Genomic DNA, 21,536 nt, shown 5'->3' with positions numbered 1-21,536 from the left:
AGACTGGGACTGGTCTTGATTTGGTTGATACTCGAGTTGCCTCAGAGGACGAACAGCCGCTCTGGGGATGGTTCACTGTACTTGACTGTATGAGCGACTGTGTGATAAAGGTGTTATGTGGCCTGTGTGTGTGTGCCAAATCAAAGCATGTGTCATATGAAGGGACTTTATAAAGTAAGGTCAAATAAGACCTGACAATATTAGAGAGAAACTCAACAATTCCCACAATAAGCAAACACAGGAAGAAACCAGAAGACTCACAGACGTTAGGGGGGGTTTGGGGTTCAGCATCTTACCCAATAACACAACTTGTTGTACAGACTGGAGGAGCTGACCCGTTCCACCTCCTGAGCCACAGAGTTTTTATATCTATAATAAAAGGTATTTTATAGCCATATTTCAGTAAGAAGGTCTACAAGAACTTTAATATTTCAGCTTCAGGGATCTGAGAGACTTTTGGTCCTGATGACCTCTGACCTGACGTCCTCCACAGATCGGGCCTGGTCTTGATTTAGTTGATACTCGAGTTACGGACCAACAGCCGCTCTGGGGATGGTTCACTGTACTTGACTGTATGAGCGACTGTGTGAAATAGGTGTTATGCGGCGTGTGTGTGTGTGTGTGTGTGTGTGTGCACTCTCGGATGATGTGTACAGTGTGTGGTGCGTCCGGCACAGCGAGCGGCTGCCCATCAGTTCCACTTAGCTCAGCGTGGTAATTAGCCGGCCATTGATGGACGTGGCTCCCTCTTCACGCTCCAGGGACCCCGGCTCTTTGTCTGAGGAGGGGACGGCCACACGCTGGCACGGCACACACACGCTTAAAATAGCGCATCAAATCAGCCATGCTACTGCTGCTAACGTGTAGGGCGGATTGGGGGGGGGCTACTGGTGTGTGTGCCTGTGTGTGTCCGTGTGTGAGAGCAACCCTGCTGCTGTGTTTTCAAGGCAAAGGATGAGGTCTTCAGGTTCTCTCTGGGGAGGGTGAAGGGTTAACATGGTTAACTGGAGCTGGTGCTGGTATTTATTCATGTCCCTCTCTCACCCCGACCATTTATTCTTTCTCCGTTTCATCCATCACTCACTTACTTTATTGCACTGTGCATCGTCTCTCCCTCTCTCTCTCTCTCTCTCTCTCTCTCTTTCCCTCATCGCTCACTCCTCTCTCCAAGTGTTTCTCTCCATTTCTCCATCTCTCTCTTTCTCTCTCTCTCTCTCTTTCTCTCTCTCTCTCTCTCTCACTCCTCTCCAAGTGTTTCTCTCCATTTCTCCATCTCCCCCTCTCTCTCTCTCTCTCTTTCTCTCTTTCCCTCATCGCTCACTCCTCTCTCCAAGTGTTTCTCTCCCTTTCTATATCTCCCCTTCTCTCTCTCTCTCTCTCTCTCTCCCTCTCTCCCTCTCTCTCTCTCTTTCCCTCATCGCTCACTCCTCTCTCCAAGTGTTTCTCTCCCTTTCTATATCTCCCCTTCTCTCCCTCTCTCTCTCTCTCTCTCTCTCTCTCTCTCTCTCTCTCTCTCTCTCTCTCTCTCTCTCTCTCTCCCTCTCTTTCCGCTCATGCCCACAGGGCCCGGCTTCTCTCTTCCTGTCACTTTGTGCAGTGTCCCTGCAATAGAGATATAAATGGGCTGTGAGCAGGAGGCCCTGACTCCTATACCATAAATCTACACTAACAGCACAACAGGCACATGAGCAGAGAAGATGAGAGGAGAGAGGGAAAAAGAGGGGGAGGAGAAGAAAGTGTGGGGAGAATCATATAACTAATGTATTTTGAATATATTTATGATAGAGATTATACTGGGGGGGGGGAGACATATTGAGATGTTTATAAAATAGGCTGGAGAGGATTACTGTGTCAAGATATCACACCCATGGAGGTGTAAATTGTTTTACAGTGAGATGAAATTGGTTTTGAGGGTATGAATAGTAAGCAGGAAGTTGCCATCACTTCAAACTGTTTATAAGCTGCCGGGAGCCTCATGAACCCTAATTTCACAGATTCCCCCCCGAGGAAAATGTTTACTTAAGATTAGGAAGTCCCGAGGTTAGTTAAATAATGAACACCCTGAAAATGAACCAGTGGCTTTTTACTGCATCGCTGGGTGTTAATGAAGCCGAGGATTCTCATTGTGTGGATTTGCCGCCGGCTCCTCATCCCTGATCTCTGTCCTCCAGCTTCCCGTTATTGTTTCTTCACCTCTTTCACTCGCCATGTCCTAAAAATGAAATCTGTAATTTGGTTATTTGTGCTGAATCTTTCCCCTTCCTCTCTGTTCTCCTCCCAGCAGCCCTATGCTCCACCCCCTCATCCGATGGCTCCTCCCAGCCCCAGCACCAACAGCTGCAGCCACGGAGGGGCGGAGCAGCTGAGCAAGACCAACCTTTATATCCGAGGCCTGCCACCCGGGACCACCGACCAGGACCTCATCAAACTCTGCCAACCGTAAGTCCTGGGAACCATTACAGTTAAATGCGGCGGTTTGTGCTGTCACTCCTGTCAGTGCCACTTTGTAAATCTCATCCTAAGTAGGGGATTTAATAGTTGCATTCTTACGTGGTCTATGTGGCCATGATATGCTTCTCGTCACTGTAGGTATTAAACAGTGCGTGGAGCTCCCAGCTCAGTGCAGCCAATATAAATGTCCACCCTGATTTATATTATTCTGGAAACTTGAATGTTTTTCCATACATTCCACAGTAACGTTAGTGTGAACGACAAAAAAAGATCATTCGTCAATTATTATGATCATGTCAGTGATGGAAAGTGGATATTTGATGTTATCGTTATGAGAGAAAAATCTAATCCATATACACTGGAAGTCCTAATTTGAGCTGTCATCTTTGAAATAGAGAGCATTTCAAGTTGAAAGATGATTAAGATGTTTAGCGAAGAGGGAAAACTTCTCTGTATCTCGCAGTCGAAACAAGTGGAATGGGGGGGTGGGGAGATTCCCCCGACAAGATCATATTTCAGTAAGTCGCTGAACAAATAGCTGACAGCCCGGAGACACGAGAGACATTTTGTGCAGATGATGTTGTACTTAGACGAGGATGGAAAAACCAATTTGCGTTTGCGAAGCAGTCGAAAAATTTACAGTGGCTGTAGCTCATGGGCGTCAAACCGCGGAGCGAACAGCCAAGTCAAATGTCGAGATAAGCAGATCCACCTGGACCCCGGTCGCTGTCGGCTCAGTCTGTCTGTCGTTAACAAATCATTCTCGTGATTGACTAACCCAAACAACTGCTCTCACTTAAGTTTTTGGACAAGAGTACAAGCGAGTACTCAAGAGTCCACATCGATATGTTCATGCATCTGCGTTTCTGTGTGTATTTGTAATAAAACATCCCATAAGGTGCAGTAAAAAAAAGACATGCACAGACTCCACATTTGTCCTTGTGGTGGCTGTACAGTATATACACACAAAATGATATATTAAAGGTCTTAAATGACAAAGTGATCAAACCAACACACTCGGCGCTCGCAGGAATGAAAAAGGGTCCATGTACTACACCTTCCACACCCCATTAAACCGCTGCCAACTGTGTGTGTTTTAGAGACACACACAACGGCACTCGTAAAAATCTGCCAAGTGCTCTTGATAGAGCAAACACACACGCACACACACACACATGCACACCTGCCTGCACACAGCTTAATAAGGCAGAATAAAGCTTAGATTGGACCACCTCCCCCAGGAATCACAGACCAAGACCTCATCAAGCTGGAACACACAGTCACGGGGGCTTTCACTCTCCCTCTCTCTCTCGCACTCTCTCACTCTCCTTGTCTCTCTCTCCTTGTCTCTGTCTCTCACACAATCACATACAACCGCACACACACACACAAGCAGCTTTGTTCGGCTCCATTAGGCCCTTTCACTTCTAAAATGGCGAAAAGGGGGTCAAGATCATTAACGGAGACAAGGCCAGCAGATTGTGAAATACAGGCCATGAGCGAGTCTGTCTAGTTGCATAACCTTTCCTTGGCCATATTTCCAGAAATGTCTTGGTCAAACGCGGCCAATTATTCAATGATCCTTTGGAGACAGGAACATGCTGTCCAGTGTGTTTGGTACAGCTCCCGGTTACCATGTCATAAGTCATGCATTTATTCTTGATACTGACCCATCGGAATTCCATTAGCCTGACAGGCGGGTCCGATAAGATTTGGAAAAGCACTCAGCGTTTTGGCATTGCATATCTCTTGCTCTGCTCCAGCCTCCACTCTGCTACACTGAGTTGAACAGTTTCAATTTCATTTCTAATTCCATGTGATCTTGAATGTTTTGAGCAATTCTGTTTAGAAGGGCAAACCAAGTCGGGGCTTATGTAAAACACCCGGGGAGTCTGCATGTTTGTGAGTCTAGATTTGCATTCTAATACATAGCCTTGCTCCCGCCGACTCTGTGTGTTACTGCTTGGATCTGTCGTGCCGTCCTCCAGTGGCTCAGCTTTTTCCTCGGCTTCCTCTGTCTCTCTCTCTCTCTCTTTTTTCTTACATTTCCCATCCATCCCTCTGTGTGTATCGCCCGCACAATAGCCCCCAAGGTTGCTTGAGGTGTGCCAGTGAAAATCCAGTGCCACTGAAACTTTAATTAGCCAGACCGTGTTTCAGTGGCTGGCGGGTGGCAGCATTCAAGAAAAGGTCATGCAACTGTTTTGCAGTCTGCAGCACCCTTGGTTCCCTTCAAGTTTTTTTTATATATATATATATATATATATATATATATATATATATATATATATATATATATATATATATATATATATATATATATTTTGCAGATGCCCGCCCCCCCTCCAGCACCCAGCACCCCCTCTCCTGGCCCTCAGCCCATCAGATCTCCCATGGAGACTCTCTGTTAAACATAAACGCCCACTAAATGCACTGTAGTTTTAGGAAAATGAGAACTGGGGGAGTTTCAGTCACATTAGCTGACCTAGCAATATTTCCTCATCACTCTCTATCGGCTCTCTCGAGGATACTATATAAGTTTGTGTGTGTGTGTGTGTGTGTGTGTGTGTGTGTGTGTGTGTGTGTGTGTGTGTGTGTGTGTGTGTGTGTGTGTGTGTGTGTGTGTGTGTGTGTGTGTGTGTGTGTGTGTGTGTGTGTGTGTGTGTGTGTGTGTGTGTGTGTGGTTTGAAAGGCATCTCTGGCCAACCTGGTTCACCTAATATCTCGAAAGTGGACATGCTGCCGCCAAACTGATGCATTCTTGACATCAGGCCATGTTGTAGCTGCTGATTGGAGGCTGCTGCACATCGTCCGAGCGATGCCAAGAAAGAAATGCCGTCTACTTTTGCTGTAACCCCCCTGTCTTTGTGAACTCTTCATGGGTTCAGTTACCTGCATCACGGCCTTCCAACATCTCAACAATCACAGATCTTGCAGAAGTTTGAATTTCTGGATTTAAAAAAAAAAAAAATTCTTCAATGTTATTTCAAAAGAGAAAGAGACAACCCTACCTTTGAAGATAAAGTCGTAACAAATGCTAAATAATATAGCAAAATGACTACAATGCATTAATCCTGTGTTAGCGCGTGAGAGTGGGACATTACGTGTGATATAGACAATGACGACATTGTTTTATTTTGTGGTGCTTTTGTTCTCTTTGTTGATGCTGGCTTTACTCGTCAGTGAAGAAACTCTGTATTTGCAGATGTCTGCAGATGTGATGTCATGTTAACATTTCAGCTGACTTCCCCCCCCAGCCGCACACACCCTGGTAACCAAGCCTTTAATCGTGGGGACACAAACACGCGGTACACAAAGAGCATGCGAGTTACCAAGGGCAAGATTTCTTTGAGACCAATCACCTCCTTCAACCAACCTCCCTGTGGTCGCTGGGAGCAAAAGTAAAGACTGGAGAACACCAAAGTTCTCACAGCAGTTGGGGCGACATGCCGAGAGCTGTTGAACGAGTAATTAAATGGATTCGGGTGGGTGCTTAATCTCTGTTTTGTTCAGCTGGCTGGATGTTGGGTTCCCTGCAGCCGTCAACCTGATATATGGGTGTAGCGAAGAGGCCAAAGGAGTGGAGTGGGGATTTGTTGGCTCAACACCCAGATAGCGAGAGGCCTTCCTACTTGCCTGGCCGGCTGTACGAGGGGAAGGATGGATGAAGGAACGGGTGGAGCGGTGGATGGAGCAGCCGTTACTGTGAGAAAAAAAATCCTTGGCATAACCAGGCAGGTTGAGGCACTGTATCAACCCCAAGCCCAACACCCAACCCCAAACCCCCTCCAACCCAAAGATCCATAGAGCCAAAACATCCAACCATGCTGACAAAACCAATACAGCCCCAAACACTTGAGGGCAAAGCAGAGTTCACAGCCCATTTTACAAGCCAGGTATTAGGCAGCACCCACATTTTTCTTGTTAGCAACCTACCACCCAGGAGAGGCATAGCGAGAATGGAAGCAGGTTGTTGGACAAACTGTTTAAAGGGAGAGAGAGATCTTTTTTTTTTTTTTTACGAGGGCCCACAACTGGAATAACATACAGTTCACGTTTTCCCTGCCAGCAGCCCCGGACCCATAACTCAAACCGCCAAGAAAGCAAAGGACCCTAGAGCTCCCTAAACCTCCGGCTCTCCTTCCTCTTCCACCCTACCTCCTTCTCATCCACCTCCCCACCTCCCCCCTCCTCCTCCTCTTGGTTCTCCGCGCCCAATTTCAGCCGCGGCCGAGTCACAGCTGCACCCTCGCTCGCACTGGCTTTGGCCTCCGTGCCACAGCCTGATCAAACGAACAGAGCGAGCCAAATCAAGAGCTAATCACCATCAATTGTCCAAATAACCTTTCCCGTGTGTGCTGAGGGAACGGTGGAGGAGGAGGCAGGGGGGGAAAGGATGGATGGGAAGGAGAGAGGGAGCCATGAGGTATGCTAAGTAGAGAAATTGAGGGGAGGAGAAGGGAGGGGTGACCCTGGGACCACCTGTTCTTATGAAGCAGAGGCCCGGGCACTCAGCAGTGGCACATTATCCCTAATGACTCACCGAGGTCCACTCTTGACATTAGCTGTCTGGCTATCAAAGCCGGCCTATCCCCTCTGCTTCAGAGAGCTGACAGAGGGGAGACGCAGTGTGAGCAAAGGTGTGTCTACCAAGTTCTAATACACACTTTGGGGTCCATCTTTTTTTCCTCAGTCCTCTTTGTCTCTTTTGCTTCATCCGTCTCTCCAAAATCTGCAACAATCCTTCTTTATCCTCACCAACATTACTGCATCACACAGGTCCAGTTGGGCAGGATTACGTCTCTGTTCCAAGATGTTTCCCACATTTACACATTAAAGGTTTGATGGTAAAATTTGCCAGCGCACCACAAACCTGCCACCAAAACACAGGGGAACACCAGCACCTTCAAAAACACAATTCTGCCAAGAAAAAGTAGCGTGCAGAAGCCAAATCCAATTTGATAAAGGCCTTTGATTCATTGTTGCTTTTCTTCGCCAACACATTGATATTTAAACAGGGAATCTTTTCGAGATTTCAACTCTATTATCATACGGCTATAATATACTGGAATAGCTCTATTAGATGTTAATATTAATTATGCACAAGGAGGCATTTGAGTGAGGGAGACGAAGTGTGAGCAAAGGTGTGTCTACCAAGTTTTAATACACACTTTGGGTTCCTTCTTTTTTTCGTCAGTCCTCTTTGTCTCTTTTGCTTCATCCGTTTCTCCAATTTCTGCAACAATCCTTCTGTATCCTCACCAGCATTACTGATCACACAGGTCCAGTTCTGCGTCACTCTGGGTACAAAGAGATAGTGGTGCTTAGGGTCTTCAAAAAGTAATGAGGCAGCCGCAGGAAAGTCCAAACTCAACCGCTCTTACCACCTCATTCTGAGTTTAAACATCTGCTTAAAGCAGAACCCACCTTACCGACCATTTCTATGTGTAAACACATCTGTCTCTCCAGGTCTCCTCTCCCTTCTCACGCTGCATCGTCTTGTGCCGCTCGTCTTTTCTCTCACATCTTCACACGATGTCAACCCCCCCACCCTCCTGCTGAGGTGACATTGGCGTCTCACCCGCCAGGTCAAACGAACTAAAACGCAACTCCCCAAAACATTGATTTCAGAGCAGAGGGCGAGCGGAGAAGCTGATTCCGCCCAAGGCTGGTTCGTTTTAATTATTTATCTCCCTAATTACTGTATACATGACACACAGACAGTTTGCCGTTTTGGAGTCTGGAAGGAGCTTCTCCTCCACTTCTGCACCAAAGTCTGCGATGTTAACAGTCATTGCTCTAGTAATGATTTTCTTGACCTTAACCTTTTTAATATTTAATTAATACAAATTACACATCCCTTTAAAAGCTGTTATATTTACGTGATTTACGTCATTTGACATTAGCTTATAGCATATAAATAATCAGAGCAAATACTGCGGTTGTCGGCACAAATGATCACATTTCATCTGACCTCAGCTGGACAGTGGAGGAAAGTTTTTAAGCTCCAACAGCAGAGGCAGCAGAGTCTCTGATTGACCCAAGTCATAAAACCTCAGATCTCTGGACTATCTTCTCTTGCCCGACCATTTCACTCCACTGACTTTCCCTTTCAGTTGGATCAGCATCCAGACAGCGAAGAGCAGCAGCAGCGGCACAGACGAGATGTGGTCATTTGTGCGTGTCAGACAGCAGTGGATGGCATGTGGGTATGACAGCTTGGACCCTTCCCAACAAACAGAGGCTGTTGTGCGAGTCGGACCTCTGACGATGACCAAGCAAGAGACTGTAAACAGCCTTCCCACTGTCGCAGGCTGTTAAACCATACCTCTTCTTGATCCCTAATCTTGGTAAACCAGTGTGTAGTTTGCCTCCCCATGCTCACTCTGAAGCACTTCTGGTTCATGGTGTCTGAACATCTTTCCTGTAACTGTCACAGAACAGTCTTTCTCTACCTGTTCGTCCTCTAGCCAATACATCCTCAGTCTGCTGGTTAGAGCCCAGATGGGTGTCAGGGCCAATCTAGATACAGACTTCCATATCTTCTCCAGGACACAGCAGCACCCACTTAGATCCCGAAGAGCCGACTGTGGGATAGAGAAACGTATTTGTCTTCTGATCAAGAGATAGATGAGAGGGTCAGTTCCACTCAAGAAACTGGGTGGACGTTTATTCAACAACTGTTTGGCTTAGAATTGGATAAAGACTGAAAACACTGGGAGGCAGCTTTTCTAAGTTTGTCCAGAGATATAAAAACAAAGAACATACCAGCACCTCTAACCCTTGTTAACACATTGTCTCCTTTAAAAATGGAAATAAAAGACTTCAACGCATCCATATCTATCTAAACTTCCCAAGTCTAAAGTTGTTGATCTTTAAAGAAGTTTTTCCTCGGTTCCCGCGGCTCAGTCAATTCACGTTTATTTAGGAGGAGGATCAGACCTCCAGCTCCAGTAGATATGTTGGCACAGCATCACATTCCTGCATTTGAAAACAGTTCAACAGCCTTTGAGAACGCACCAAGTTTACTTTTGTTTCCAGCGCTGTTTACTGTCGGCTTCATACCAGAGACCAAGCGTTGGCATGCGCCTCTTTTATTTTGAACTGCGCTCACACCTTGGTTGATGACTAACTGTTGGGAAGACAGCGCTTGAGTCCACAGTTGTATATTCTGTATGTGTTGTGGAATTTCTATTAGCATATTTCTTATTATTATCTTTCCAGTAAAATACACTGCTAGTTACTAAAGCATCAGTGTTGTTTCCAAGAAAAGACTCAACATTCAATTCGTGTCAATAGGTAAAGAACAAAAACAGCAAAATCTGCATCAGACAGAAGAAGTAAAAAAAACACTTTAGGCAAGATTGCGTCTCTGTTCCAAGATGTTTCCCACATTTACACATTAATGGTTTGAAGGTAAAATTTGCCAGCGCACCACAAACCTGCCAACAGAACACAAAACACAGGGGAATACCAGCACCTTCAAAAACACAATTCTGCCAAGAAAAAGATAACGTGCAGAAGCCAAATTCAATTTGATGAAGGCCTTTGATTCATTGTTGCTTTCCTTCGCCAACACATTGATATTTAAACAGGGAATCTTTTCAGAATTTCGACTCTATTATCATACGGCTAGAATATACTGGAATAGCTCAATTCAATTTATTTGAGTGAAATGTGTCATTGTCACCATTGACACCAAACTACCATTATAGAGGCTCAGAGGATATGAAAAATGTAAAAACTATTGTATTCATATTTTTTTTATGTCCCCCGCTTTCTCTGTCATTTCTGTGTCTTTTAAGATTCTTCTTTTCCTTTTTGAACAGTTTTTCATCAGGTTTCTTAGATTTTTAGCCACCAGCCTTCTTAATTTATCCTGCAAAGATTATTCCTGTTTACGAAACTCGGGTTCCCTTTCTTCATTTTGTCTTTTCCACTTTCTTCTGTCACAAAGCTCTTTCCCCAGGGAATCTCTCTCTTTAAAAGCGTCAACTTCTTTTTTAAATTTCGTCCATACAAACTGCACCAGCGGGCTGTATCTGATCACAGGAGACTTTCAGAGAAAAACTAAATCACAATCAGTGAAATTGTTGCACAGATTCCTCACAATGACCTGAGCCGGAGATTAGACATTTTTTGAAATTGAACAGTTCAGAGCAAAAACATCATAGAAATAATGCAATAACCAGGTCTTACGTGAAATCAGGAACTAAATGAATCATGTTCCCTTAATTAAAGGTCACCTGGTGGTATTTTCACTGTGTATGCAATTTCTGATTAATGGGGTAAACATGGATAAAAAAGAAAATGCCTTTTCTCAGTTCACAAATGTTAAGGAGCCGATCATTGGCGAATAAATATGAGTGACTCATCCCAAAAACTGGAAAAAGCTTGTTAAAGTTGTTTGTTGGCTGGAAATTGCTGTAAAGTGGTCACTAAACTAATTTGTAGAAATAAGTCATCCTTCTCTGTGCTGCCAACAGAATCACCAATATAACTGTTCAACCTTTTTCATATAACAGTGTAGGAGCTTCCCAAAGCCTTCTGGGTAAACGCTGCTGCACAGAGCAGGAAGTGACGCTGGATGACGGGAGTCTTCTGCACCTGCATGAGGAGAAATCTCAGTAGAGCTCATTTTCTTTTTTCAGCTGCGGTATCAACACTCTGCTAATTATTTTTCTCGTGTAAAGACGTACAAGAGGTTGTACACTGACGGTATTGTTCTCCATTGTGTGCCTCCTGCACCTGCCCCCCCCCTCCCCCTGCACAGGTGCTGAGAAACCACAGTTCTTTGCTTTTACACAAGTCAGCTCAGGGAAGCCTCAGCCCTCCTGCATCTGTTTCACTTGTTGCTTCTTCTTTCTATCAAAGAGCACCAGCTTTCTCAATTTGCAAGTGGGTTGTTTTGTGTCAAATCATCACACATTTGAGTCACACCATCACAGATATTAATGACATGTTCAAGCTGAATTGGTCATTTGACAAACCTGTGAAAATGTAATTCGTTTGGGGGGAACTCTATGCTTATCTTGACAGTAATATATATATATATATATATTATCCTCAATATATAAATGGCATCGTTATGAGTGATTATTAGATATAATTTACCAAAAATGCTGTTCGGACAAATTACATAATAATGTCATCAAGACTTTCATAAAGTTTGGTCTTTGGTTATTGAGTCGTTGATGAGATATCATGACTTATTCAACCTTTTTAAACCCATTTTTTGTCCAACCTATTTAAAAGCACTTTTCCAGCTCCAATGCTTTTCTTGACAGTATTATAAGTTTTATCCTAAATTACAAGTGATTATAAAGGTTAGAAAGAAATACTATGTGTGGAATAGTAATTTTAAAGCTTAATGTTAACTTAATTTATTGCAACACTACACTTACATTACTGTTTGAATACTGAGGTGGGAATGAAACCTCTAGGAATTAGTGACCATTCCTCATCTCTGCTCCTTGTCCAGGGTCACAGGTTCAACTGCCTCTCGGCTCATCTCAGTGACAGAAGGTGGTCTTTGTCTTATTATTTCAAGTTTCACCTTCTGATTCAAGCCGTTATTACCGTTCTGAATCTATTCACACCCTCCCAGACCTTTAGAGGAGCCCAGCGTCTGAGAGCAACACTTGGGTGGTCCGTCCATCCTCCTTCTGTGCAGCGACGTGTGGTGGATCTGATCAGCTCTTCCTCTCTCTCACGCTGAAGGGGCCACTTCACTTTCCCACCTCTGAGGACAGAAAGGGAATACGTCTGGATCATTTCATCCAGTGAAGGAAGGGGGCGGGGGGGGAAAGGAGAAGCGCAGTGCGGGGGTGTCGCCTGTGCACATCCGGCCCCCCCTCTCCGAAAAGGCTGAGCTTCAGTTTCATTGCCTCTCACAGTCCGGACAGCTGTCAAATGAATGACATGTTTTACATCACCACAATTTGTACATTTTCATCATCTTCAAATAGCTTATGAAGCCTCCATCTTTTATAGGCAGTTTCATTCCTAGCGTCTTATTTTCCGCGGGGTTGATCCGACGTTGCATCAGCCTGATTGCCACGGGATTCCTATTAGGAGAGGAGAGGAAGCCAGAGACGGAAGGAGAGGAGAGAGGGATACAGTATGGGAAATGGGAAGGGAATGTAAAGGACGGTAGGGAGACATTAAGAGAGGAAGAGGGGGAGACAGAGGAGAAGATTTGTGAGGAGGGAGGGAGCGGGGGGGGGCAGAGGGCCGAGGGCCAGTCAGAGATAAGAGGCAGCGAGAGTGATTGAAATAGGATTAGTGGAGACAGGCTCTGCATCCAGGGCCACAGCATCCCAGTGTTAAACCTGCGCTTCACAGGCACTGCCTCTGTCACATCAAAGCCTCCCCAGGCCTGGCTGGAAGAGAGGTGAAGCCGCCGCCAGCAGGGTCGTCCACACACACACACACACACACACACACACACACACACACACTGAAACAGACACACACACACACGCCACAAACATGAAGATTCCGATCACATTCTCCATCCAGCTCCAATATGTCTCCATTACGGCCCCGAGAAGCCGTCTCCTCTCCTCTCGTCCTTCCATCTCGCTGCTGGCGTCTTTGTGTTTGGACGCCGGATGGGACGCGTTGATGAGTCGTCTTTAACATGTAACCAGGCAAGCGGTGATGAGTTGGCATCGGGAAGCTACTGTCTCCCGCGAGTCCAAACAAAGTTTTTTTAATGAGAACTTTCCCCCAATTTTGTGCCAAAAGCTCTGAGCTTCTTAACTGCTTCCCAGACTGAAAGTATGGAGGTTTTTTTGTTTTTTTTCCCAGTTAAGCTCTGAAGCAGGGCAGGAACCTGTGTGCAGATACATGGACAAGTAGCACAGGAGCCAGCTCAGTGGGTTGTATATAAAGTCAAAGTCAAAGTCAAATTTATTGTCATATGCACAGAGTACAAGTACAGAGGCAATGAAATGCCAGAAAGGTTACAGAAAGATTACAGCATAACATGAGGGAAGAGAGGAGAGAAAAAAACCGACCCCCAGACTATGCTCCTAGAGGAGTACAGTGTACATATACATTATTACTCGGTATTCTATCAATAAAAGATCATATTGAGTCATGATTCCACCTCATTTGGGATTTTAGCTTCAGTAAACTGGCAGGAATCGTATGCATAAATCCTATATTTTTCCCTGTTGAGTGTTTTAGGTCAATTAAAAGAAGAAATTCACGTGTCCTTCTCAAATATTCAAATAACTATTGATTGTAAGTGTTTCTTGTTTTTATATTGATATTTGCATTTATTTCAAACCATAACAATTTGATTAAGTCGATATCACTAAGGGCTTATTCCCATCCAGCATTTATATAATCAATACTCGGTTGCATTTAAAGAACTCTCTATATAAACCTTTTAAAGTGATGTTGAAATCCCATCTACCATAATAGATCTTACATTCTGGTCTTGGTCCTCTACAGTGTGAGAAGCTGCAGTCTCTGCCCCCCCGCTCTGCATGTTCCCTAATCAAACGAACCTCCCTGCTCCATGCTCGTCTCGTGTACATACACTGGAGTGTCTCAGTCTGATCAAACATTGCACATCCGCCCTGTTCTGTTGCATTAGATGATGGATCTCTTTAGCTAAAATGGCCTGTTTATCTGCAGAGGAGAGACGACCCACTGATTGGTGAGTGCTGCCTTTGTGTTCATATCCTTTTTTTTTAGGTTAGGCGTATGTGTGTGAATATACATGCTGTGAGTGTGCGTGTGTGTGGTTGTGTGCGTGTGCATATACTCACTCAGTATGTGTTTGTGTGCATGAGCTGGTAGTTTTCCTCTCGGATCTCATCAGTTCATATCCACCACCCACCCCACCGCAGCATGCAGTAAATAGAGGCTCTGCCACTCGTTGAGAAATGGCACAATTATCCCCTGCTGGTGAAATATGGGCCAGGATGCACCACTGCTTCTTCCCTACAGAATGAATGTGTGTGTGTGTGTGAGAGTGTGTGAGTGTGTGTGCGCGCCAAATGCTTCTCTGCTCAGTCATTGCAAAGTGCGTTAAACACACAGGGAATTGTTCTCACTTATGTATTTATATACAAGCTTGTACACACCACCTACACAAATGGAATTGTACAAGGAGAAATGCAGTTGCACACACACACATATACAAATATATACATTAAATTATATCCACACATGCAGATTGACGCACACACACACACACACACACACACACACACACACACACACACACACACACACACACACACATACACATCCCTACTGTACTCACAATGCTAAATGGTGCTCTTTTAGCTGAGACAAGCAGATAGTGGGTCAATAAAAGAGACAGATTTTGCTCCTACTCGTGCTCATTATTTTATTTCGGTTGAAATGTTAACACGATTTAACGTTCAGAAAATACATAACTTTCTTCAGACTGCCCTCTGCTGCAGCTCCTCTTTTCAGCCTCTGTCTGAAACACGTGGGTTTGACTCCTTTGTGCTTGGTTGAATGATTCCAGAGCTTGTTGGGAATGTTGGCTTCCGATCTGATTTCACCTGGCTTTGTCAAAGTAAGAGTAAGAGCTAGGTGTGCACAATGTAAATGAAGAGGAAATGGGACGAGACTTATACTCATACTCCTGGTTCCAACATGTTTCCCACTCAGCATTAATAATGAAAGCAGGTGTTACAACTAACTTGGCTGTATGGGGGGGTTACAGAGTACCAGCACCTCTAAAGCTCAACTCACTATGTCACATTTTTACGGCTCTGTTTTCTGCTCATTTTATACATTTTAGGATGAAAATTGAATATGTTGCTCTGAACTTTCGAGATGCCCCACTGTTCATGTGCGCTATTAGACCTTATGAAAATGTTGGGTGACCCTCTCAAATTCCAAATCTCTCAAATCCAATCTCCTGGATGGATTTCTTGTGTCGGACCCACCACGACCTACTCGTTGTCACTATTTTTCCAACCTCACCTGACCTTTAAAGACGACCTTCACTGATTCCAATTCATAAAATATTGACCAAGAAGTTTTTTGCACTTGTCTCTAAGCACTTGGCAGGTGAAACAAAAATTGGAAAAAGTGATATTGGCAAAAAAATAGTCCTTTTCCTTCTCAGCTCTTCCTTTTGGATCCCGTACGCAATATGTGTTGTTGTTTGACGCAGCTTCAGCACAACTGGCTCAGCTGGATATGTTTCTTGGCAACAGCTTTATTATACTATAGCATTATTGTGCAGGTTTAGTTAGTTGCCACCACAGTTTGTTATGAACTAGTTTCTATATCTACTGCAGGGATGTACCTTTCCATACATAGAGATATAGATTCTAGATACATCATATATAGCTTTTCACTATTCATCACTACATACACGATAAACGCATTTCTATAAGCTATGTTTTTTTTATTTGTTCATTTTATACATTTTAGGATGAAAATTGAATATGTTGCTCTGAACTTTCCAGACGCTCCACTGTTCATGTGTGCTATTAGACCTTATGAAAATGTTGGGTGACCCTCTCAAATGTCAGGGGCCTGCACATTCATTGAGAAGTCAGCCGCACACGTAACGTTATTAACCTCGAGAGGTTTCTCTCTCCCGATGGCTTTTGACATTTGTGCTGCTTTTGCAAATTGAAGCTGCAACTACATGGAAGAAAGTGCGGAATTAAAACATCTGCTTTAACCAGCTGGGGGGGTTAAAGTGAGTGTTAAAGGTCCAGACGAGTCATAAACACTGAATTCCATTTCTCTTTTCTTTACAGGTACGGAAAAATAGTGTCAACCAAGGCCATTCTGGATAAGAACACCAACCAGTGCAAAGGTAAATAATGACTCTGTCTGTCTTGTACACCTCCCGTGTGTTTAGTGCTCCAGCCATCACCCTTTAAACCGTGTCTCATCACAGGAACAACACTACAAGTTCTTTTTACACGGCTATGGAAGCTTTGGGCTGTAAATCAGCGATTTAGCAAGTGAACACTGCAGGAGAGCTTCAGATAAACATCCTGCTTGTGCTTCAGAGGTTCAGCCGCCCTCTCTGTCAGCCCCTCCCTCCCTGGCTCCTCTTCGATTTTTCCTCTTTTGTCGTATGGAAGACGATCTTCTGCAAAGTGCGTCTCTGTGAGAGTGTCCATTAGTGCGCTGTGCACAGTAAATGGTGCGCACGTGCAGCAGTGACATTAGTGGCTCGGTTGAAATTGTTTCTCTCTCTCGCGCACACACACCACACACATTTACATGCTCGAACATACACAACCAATTAGCGGGCTAATAAGCTAGTTTGGATTAGATAAACTTTAATTACCGTCATTGTCACACTCAGCTTCCCGGTGTCTCTGCTCTGTTTTTCACTTCAGCCACCTGCGTCGCATGTCTCTTGAATATTTATTATTCTTCCGTTAAGAAAATGATCGAGACCAACTTTGTCTCCGGCGAAGAGTGAGTGAGTGAAGGAGGGCGAGCGAAGGGGAGAGAGAACGGAGCGATAGAGAGATGAGGGAAAGAAAAGATTAGTGTGCTACTTGCCCCGAGGTGTCTGGCAGCACTGTTTAAGAGCTATTGAAGTTCCATCAATACTTTTAATTGCTTTTTGTGGTTTCCCGGGCTCTGAAGTGTGGCCTTTCAAGGTGAAGCCGCCTTCTTAACCCCACTCCACGCCCGGGTTTATCCTGCCTGGGATTCTCTGGGTCAAAATGCCGCGGAAAAGAACCTCTGCCTTTTAGAGAGGATAGAAAAAAAAAACTGATTATCTCGACAGGTTCTTTTTTTTTTTTTTTGTGAGTCCTGCGGGCTATTAGAGACAAGAGTGGATGCATGTTAGTGGGAAAGATGTCTCCACAGGTCACAGGGAACAGCAGCGGGTGGATTAAAGAGGAGAAAGGCAGCGTCGGGGGAGGTCGGGCTGGAAAAGGAGGGAATCCGACCTCCTCCAGCTCCCGTGACGAAATACAAGAAATGGACTCAATCGCAGTTCCTCCCTCTCGGTGTCCAGCTGACCTGAGTTATGCACAGAGCGAGAATACCAGCGCGTGTTGTGAGGGAGAGACAATGTTTCCCATAAGTCACCCTCCTGGAATGCAGCGCCGCTGAAATGCCAAGAAGCAAATGTAAGCAGATGTATTTAATGAGTGGAAGGGATGGTCCTGCTCTGTGCCCACTGGAGGAGAGGGAGGTGGGCACAGGGGGGAAACAGCGTGAGGAGAAAATCACAGTTCTCTGGTATTTAAACACAAAAAAAAGACACAATCTGAACTCGCACCGTCTCCAGAAAGGTGAGCAGGTATCAAAGCATGAAGGAGACAAGCAGGTGTTTTGAAGCCCGATGGGCCGGCGTGCGTCTGGAACAAAGCCGCGTCGGCACATCGCCCTGATCTAGTGGCGAATTGTTTCCAGTCACCTGACCCCTCGACCCTGACACTTGTTTAAATGTCAGAGCAGCGGCTTATCACCGCTGTTCCGCCATCACACACAGCGAGCATCCCTCTCGCCCGTGTCCTCTCTCCCTCTCCTCCCCTCGTGGTGTTATTTGTGTTTAGTTCTTCACACTGAGCGCTCTGCCGAAACAACGTGAGAAAAATGGAGGAGAGAAGAGGTCAGGACTGGTCGTCTCTGAGAGGGAGGGAGCTGGAGCGAGAGATCCACGGAACAAAGAGGCGGACGTATAATGTTTTAATTCAAAAGCTGAATTTATACTATCTAACAACATATCCCGATAATAATGCACTGTAATATGAACTCTGTTGGTTCAGAGTATCCTTTTTTTTAAAACAATGGTCATATAGATTTTAGATTTACTGTAAATTCCAGGCATGTCATTTCATGTCATTTAAAAAAACACACAATTAAAACTGACTCAACATTTGTCATTCTTACAGTTATATAGAGAAAATATATAAATGACCCTTAAAGACGACCTTCACTGATTACAATTCATAAAATCTTTACCAAAAAGTTTGTGCACTTGCCTCAAAAAAATTGGAAAAAGTGTGTTATTGGCAAAAAAACAAGTCCTTTTCCGTCTCGGCTCTTCCTTTTAGATCCCGTACACAATCTGTGTTCTTGTTTGACGCAGCTACAGCACAACTGGCTCAGCTGAATGTGTTTCTTGGCAACAGCTTTATGAAAAGCTGTCAGATTCCATGAACTATACAGATAATATAGCATTATTATGCAGGTTTAGTAAGTTGCCACCACAGTTTGTTATGAACCACTTTCTACTGCAGAAATGTACCTTTCCATACATAGATATAGATTCTAGATACATCATATATTGCTTTTCACTATTCATCACCACAAACACGATAAACGCATTTCTATAAGCGATGTTTTTTTGTATTTGTTGTTCCAATATAATGCCTATAAAAAAGATTGAGAAGCTGAGAGCACGATGGGAAGATGGATAGCTGATAATACGCGCTGTGGAACAGGCAGCGTGGGAGTGAAGCCTGTGTGTTGTGGGAAAAGCAGAAAAACAGTTCTGACGCTCTCGGTACTTACGGGTCAGGTGTCAGGGAAAAAGCGCATTTTTCAGACACAGGTGCGGCGCCCACGCACAGACGTGAACACATCGTTTCCCCACGAGCGAACGTCCATCTATACATTTAGCCTCCGTAGATGAGCAAGAGCTGTATAGCCCTGGTCTGAGGTACGACGCAGAAACAACAACAAAACGCACGCTAGGATCATGTGATGCACCTCTCCCACGCACTCCAACACAAAAGGCCACCCGCGCACACACAAAGAGTAATCAGGGCCCGGCACACACACACTCCATCCATCCATCTGCCCGAGGTGTGTGAGGCTCCAGCAGCAGCAGCAGTGGCCGAGCAGCAGATCTATCAATCCTGTTCCTAACATCACAGCGTGTGAGAGCCGGCCTGTTCTGGCTGCTCTCCTCCACCACGCAGGCCTTTCAATGAGCCGCTCTATCTTCCCAGTGCTGACTCACTCCCTGGCTCCAACCTTCCTCTATGACACACACACACAGGTTTTCCAGGCACACACACACACACACAGTTTTGCAACACAACAGACGCATAAACTGTGCAGGCTGATAAACACACACACACACACATGCTTTGGATGTAGCCCAGTTCAGAGAGCGATGGGAGCGGGAGGTTGTGAAAGGGCTTCGGGGCTGTCAAGCGCCGCTGCTGAGTGGAGGCATTCAGCTCTTCATCTCCCTCTCACACTTTCATGCTCCTCCACACTCTCACTCTGCCTCTCCTCCCCTCTTTGTCTCCGTTTGTCTCTCTCCCTCTCGCTCACATGCCCCCGTCTATCTTTATATCTGTCTCTGCACTTTCACATTTAGCCCGTAGAAGCACGGCGGAGATTTTGGGGTTTGCATCTAGGGGAGCAAAATTCCGGGAATATTAAAAGTTGGAAACTTTCCATGGGAATTAACGGGAATATACTAAACTAATAATTTATACTAACTGTATTTCCCTTGTCATATACAGACATAAATATAAACATTTTGTTTTGTCATAGGCTGATTTGAGCCCTGAGGAAACTTTGGGCACTTCACTATATGCTTCTGCATCGTTGTGTCATTCCTAACATAGGTCTTTGCACAGTATTTGCAAATGTACAAAGCCTTTCCTTCTACATTGGATGGGGTGAAATGTCTCCACACATGAGATAGTGCACGTGGCATTGTTCTGTAGAATAAGATGAGAAAAAAGTTTTGTAAAAAAACACTAATGCAATGCCGGAGATATAAATAGTTAGCCAAACAATTGGAATCGTCTGTAAACATATTTTACAATTGATGGATAAATGAATGGAAATAGTCTAGATGAACAGATGAACAATCCTCAATCAGCATGCTAATATATTTTCCCCAGTAATATCATTGAAACTTACCTGACTAGTCCTGCACACTACAGCAGGCCTCAATAGCCCTGCTGTAGAGTGAAGGATGCTGGGAGTTATCTGTGCATGTGATGGAAGAATGCTGCATTCAATACATCTTTAAAATAGAGTTTTGAATGATGTTTTTATTGCTCAGCGTTTAATTTGCGTAGTTTTATTTTTCCTAAATTCAGAAAATTCCCGAGCTTAACTTCCCATGGAAAGTTTCTGGAAAGTTTCCGGAAATTTACTGGAAACTTTCCGCCCCTTGGCAACCCTATTTGCATCACAGATGGAGGGGGGGTTGGCGGGACAGGGGGATGGATTGTGAGCGCCCCAAACTGCTCATTTGCCCTCCGTGACCACAAATACCTCTTAAAAAGGCGGCGGCGGCATTTGAAATAAAGCCGGAGTGACCGAGTGGAGACGTTTTTATTTTCCCTGCCACGGCCCGGAGGCAGAGGAAATGACCTCAGCCCTTTAACAGACCTCCGCTTCCTCCTCCGCCGCTGGGAGATAAGGCCGTGCCGAGATCCACCGGTCTGTCTGGCGCTGTGCCGCGATGGCCCTCCGCACTGCATTGTGGGAGATAGATGAGATGAGAAGATAGTGTGATGTGGCTCTGTGTTTTTCGACAGAGTGTTGTTGCTCATTTCTTCTTCTTTTTTTTTGGTTCTGCCCTAACTCGCCATTCATTTTGAATGAGGATGCTAAAAACTCACGAGGGCATTACATAAACTGGCATCTTGAAAGAATCACTGTTGCCTTTGCTCAGTTATGTGGGCGTCTTAATGTAGCATGCAAACGTCTTTTTGGCCTCAAAAATTCAAATCGCGCATTCCAAACATTTGATTATTAACTTCAAAGCATCACGTACATAAGTTAAAAACACATTTGCATGCAGTTCTTCCAGCGTGGACACGGTGAACTCGTCGGCCGATCGATTTCCGCCGGCCGGGCGACACACGCCGCCTCCGTCTGCGGCGATTTAAAAGCCTGTCGGACGCTTGACCGTTACAATCTGAAGGGATGGGCCTAATGGAGAAATATAGGCAATGTAACATTCTATTAAAACAGATTTATTGCTGCATCAGTGCCTGAGTGGAGTGTTGCATGACTCGGAGCAGAAGCGCTGTTGATGAATGAGGCGACGCGCTCTGAGAACTCCTGTTTCCCTTTGTCACGTGCGTGTAGCCCTGTGTGTTTTCCTTTTTTTTTTTTTG

At 44.9% G+C, this 21,536-nt stretch overlaps 1 protein-coding gene across 3 annotated transcripts in view; it reads left to right on the top strand.

The window, feature by feature from the left end:
• Positions 1 to 21,536, top strand: part of rbms3 (RNA binding motif, single stranded interacting protein) — a 267,760-nt gene that overhangs the window by 109,820 nt on the left and 136,404 nt on the right. For all 3 annotated transcript variants that reach the window (XM_061092598.1, XM_061092596.1, XM_061092597.1), the window contains 2 exons: positions 2,282 to 2,439; positions 16,221 to 16,279. In XM_061092598.1, coding sequence (XP_060948581.1) covers positions 2,282 to 2,439; positions 16,221 to 16,279 — 217 coding nt within the window. The remainder of the gene's footprint in view (positions 1 to 2,281; positions 2,440 to 16,220; positions 16,280 to 21,536) is intronic.

The sequence above is a fragment of the Limanda limanda genome, chromosome 19, assembly GCF_963576545.1.
Source record: "Limanda limanda chromosome 19, fLimLim1.1, whole genome shotgun sequence".
Taxonomy (NCBI): Eukaryota; Metazoa; Chordata; class Actinopteri; order Pleuronectiformes; family Pleuronectidae; genus Limanda; species Limanda limanda.
The sequence above is the reverse complement of the archived record's forward strand: the minus strand, read 5'-3'. Positions and strand labels throughout refer to the sequence as shown.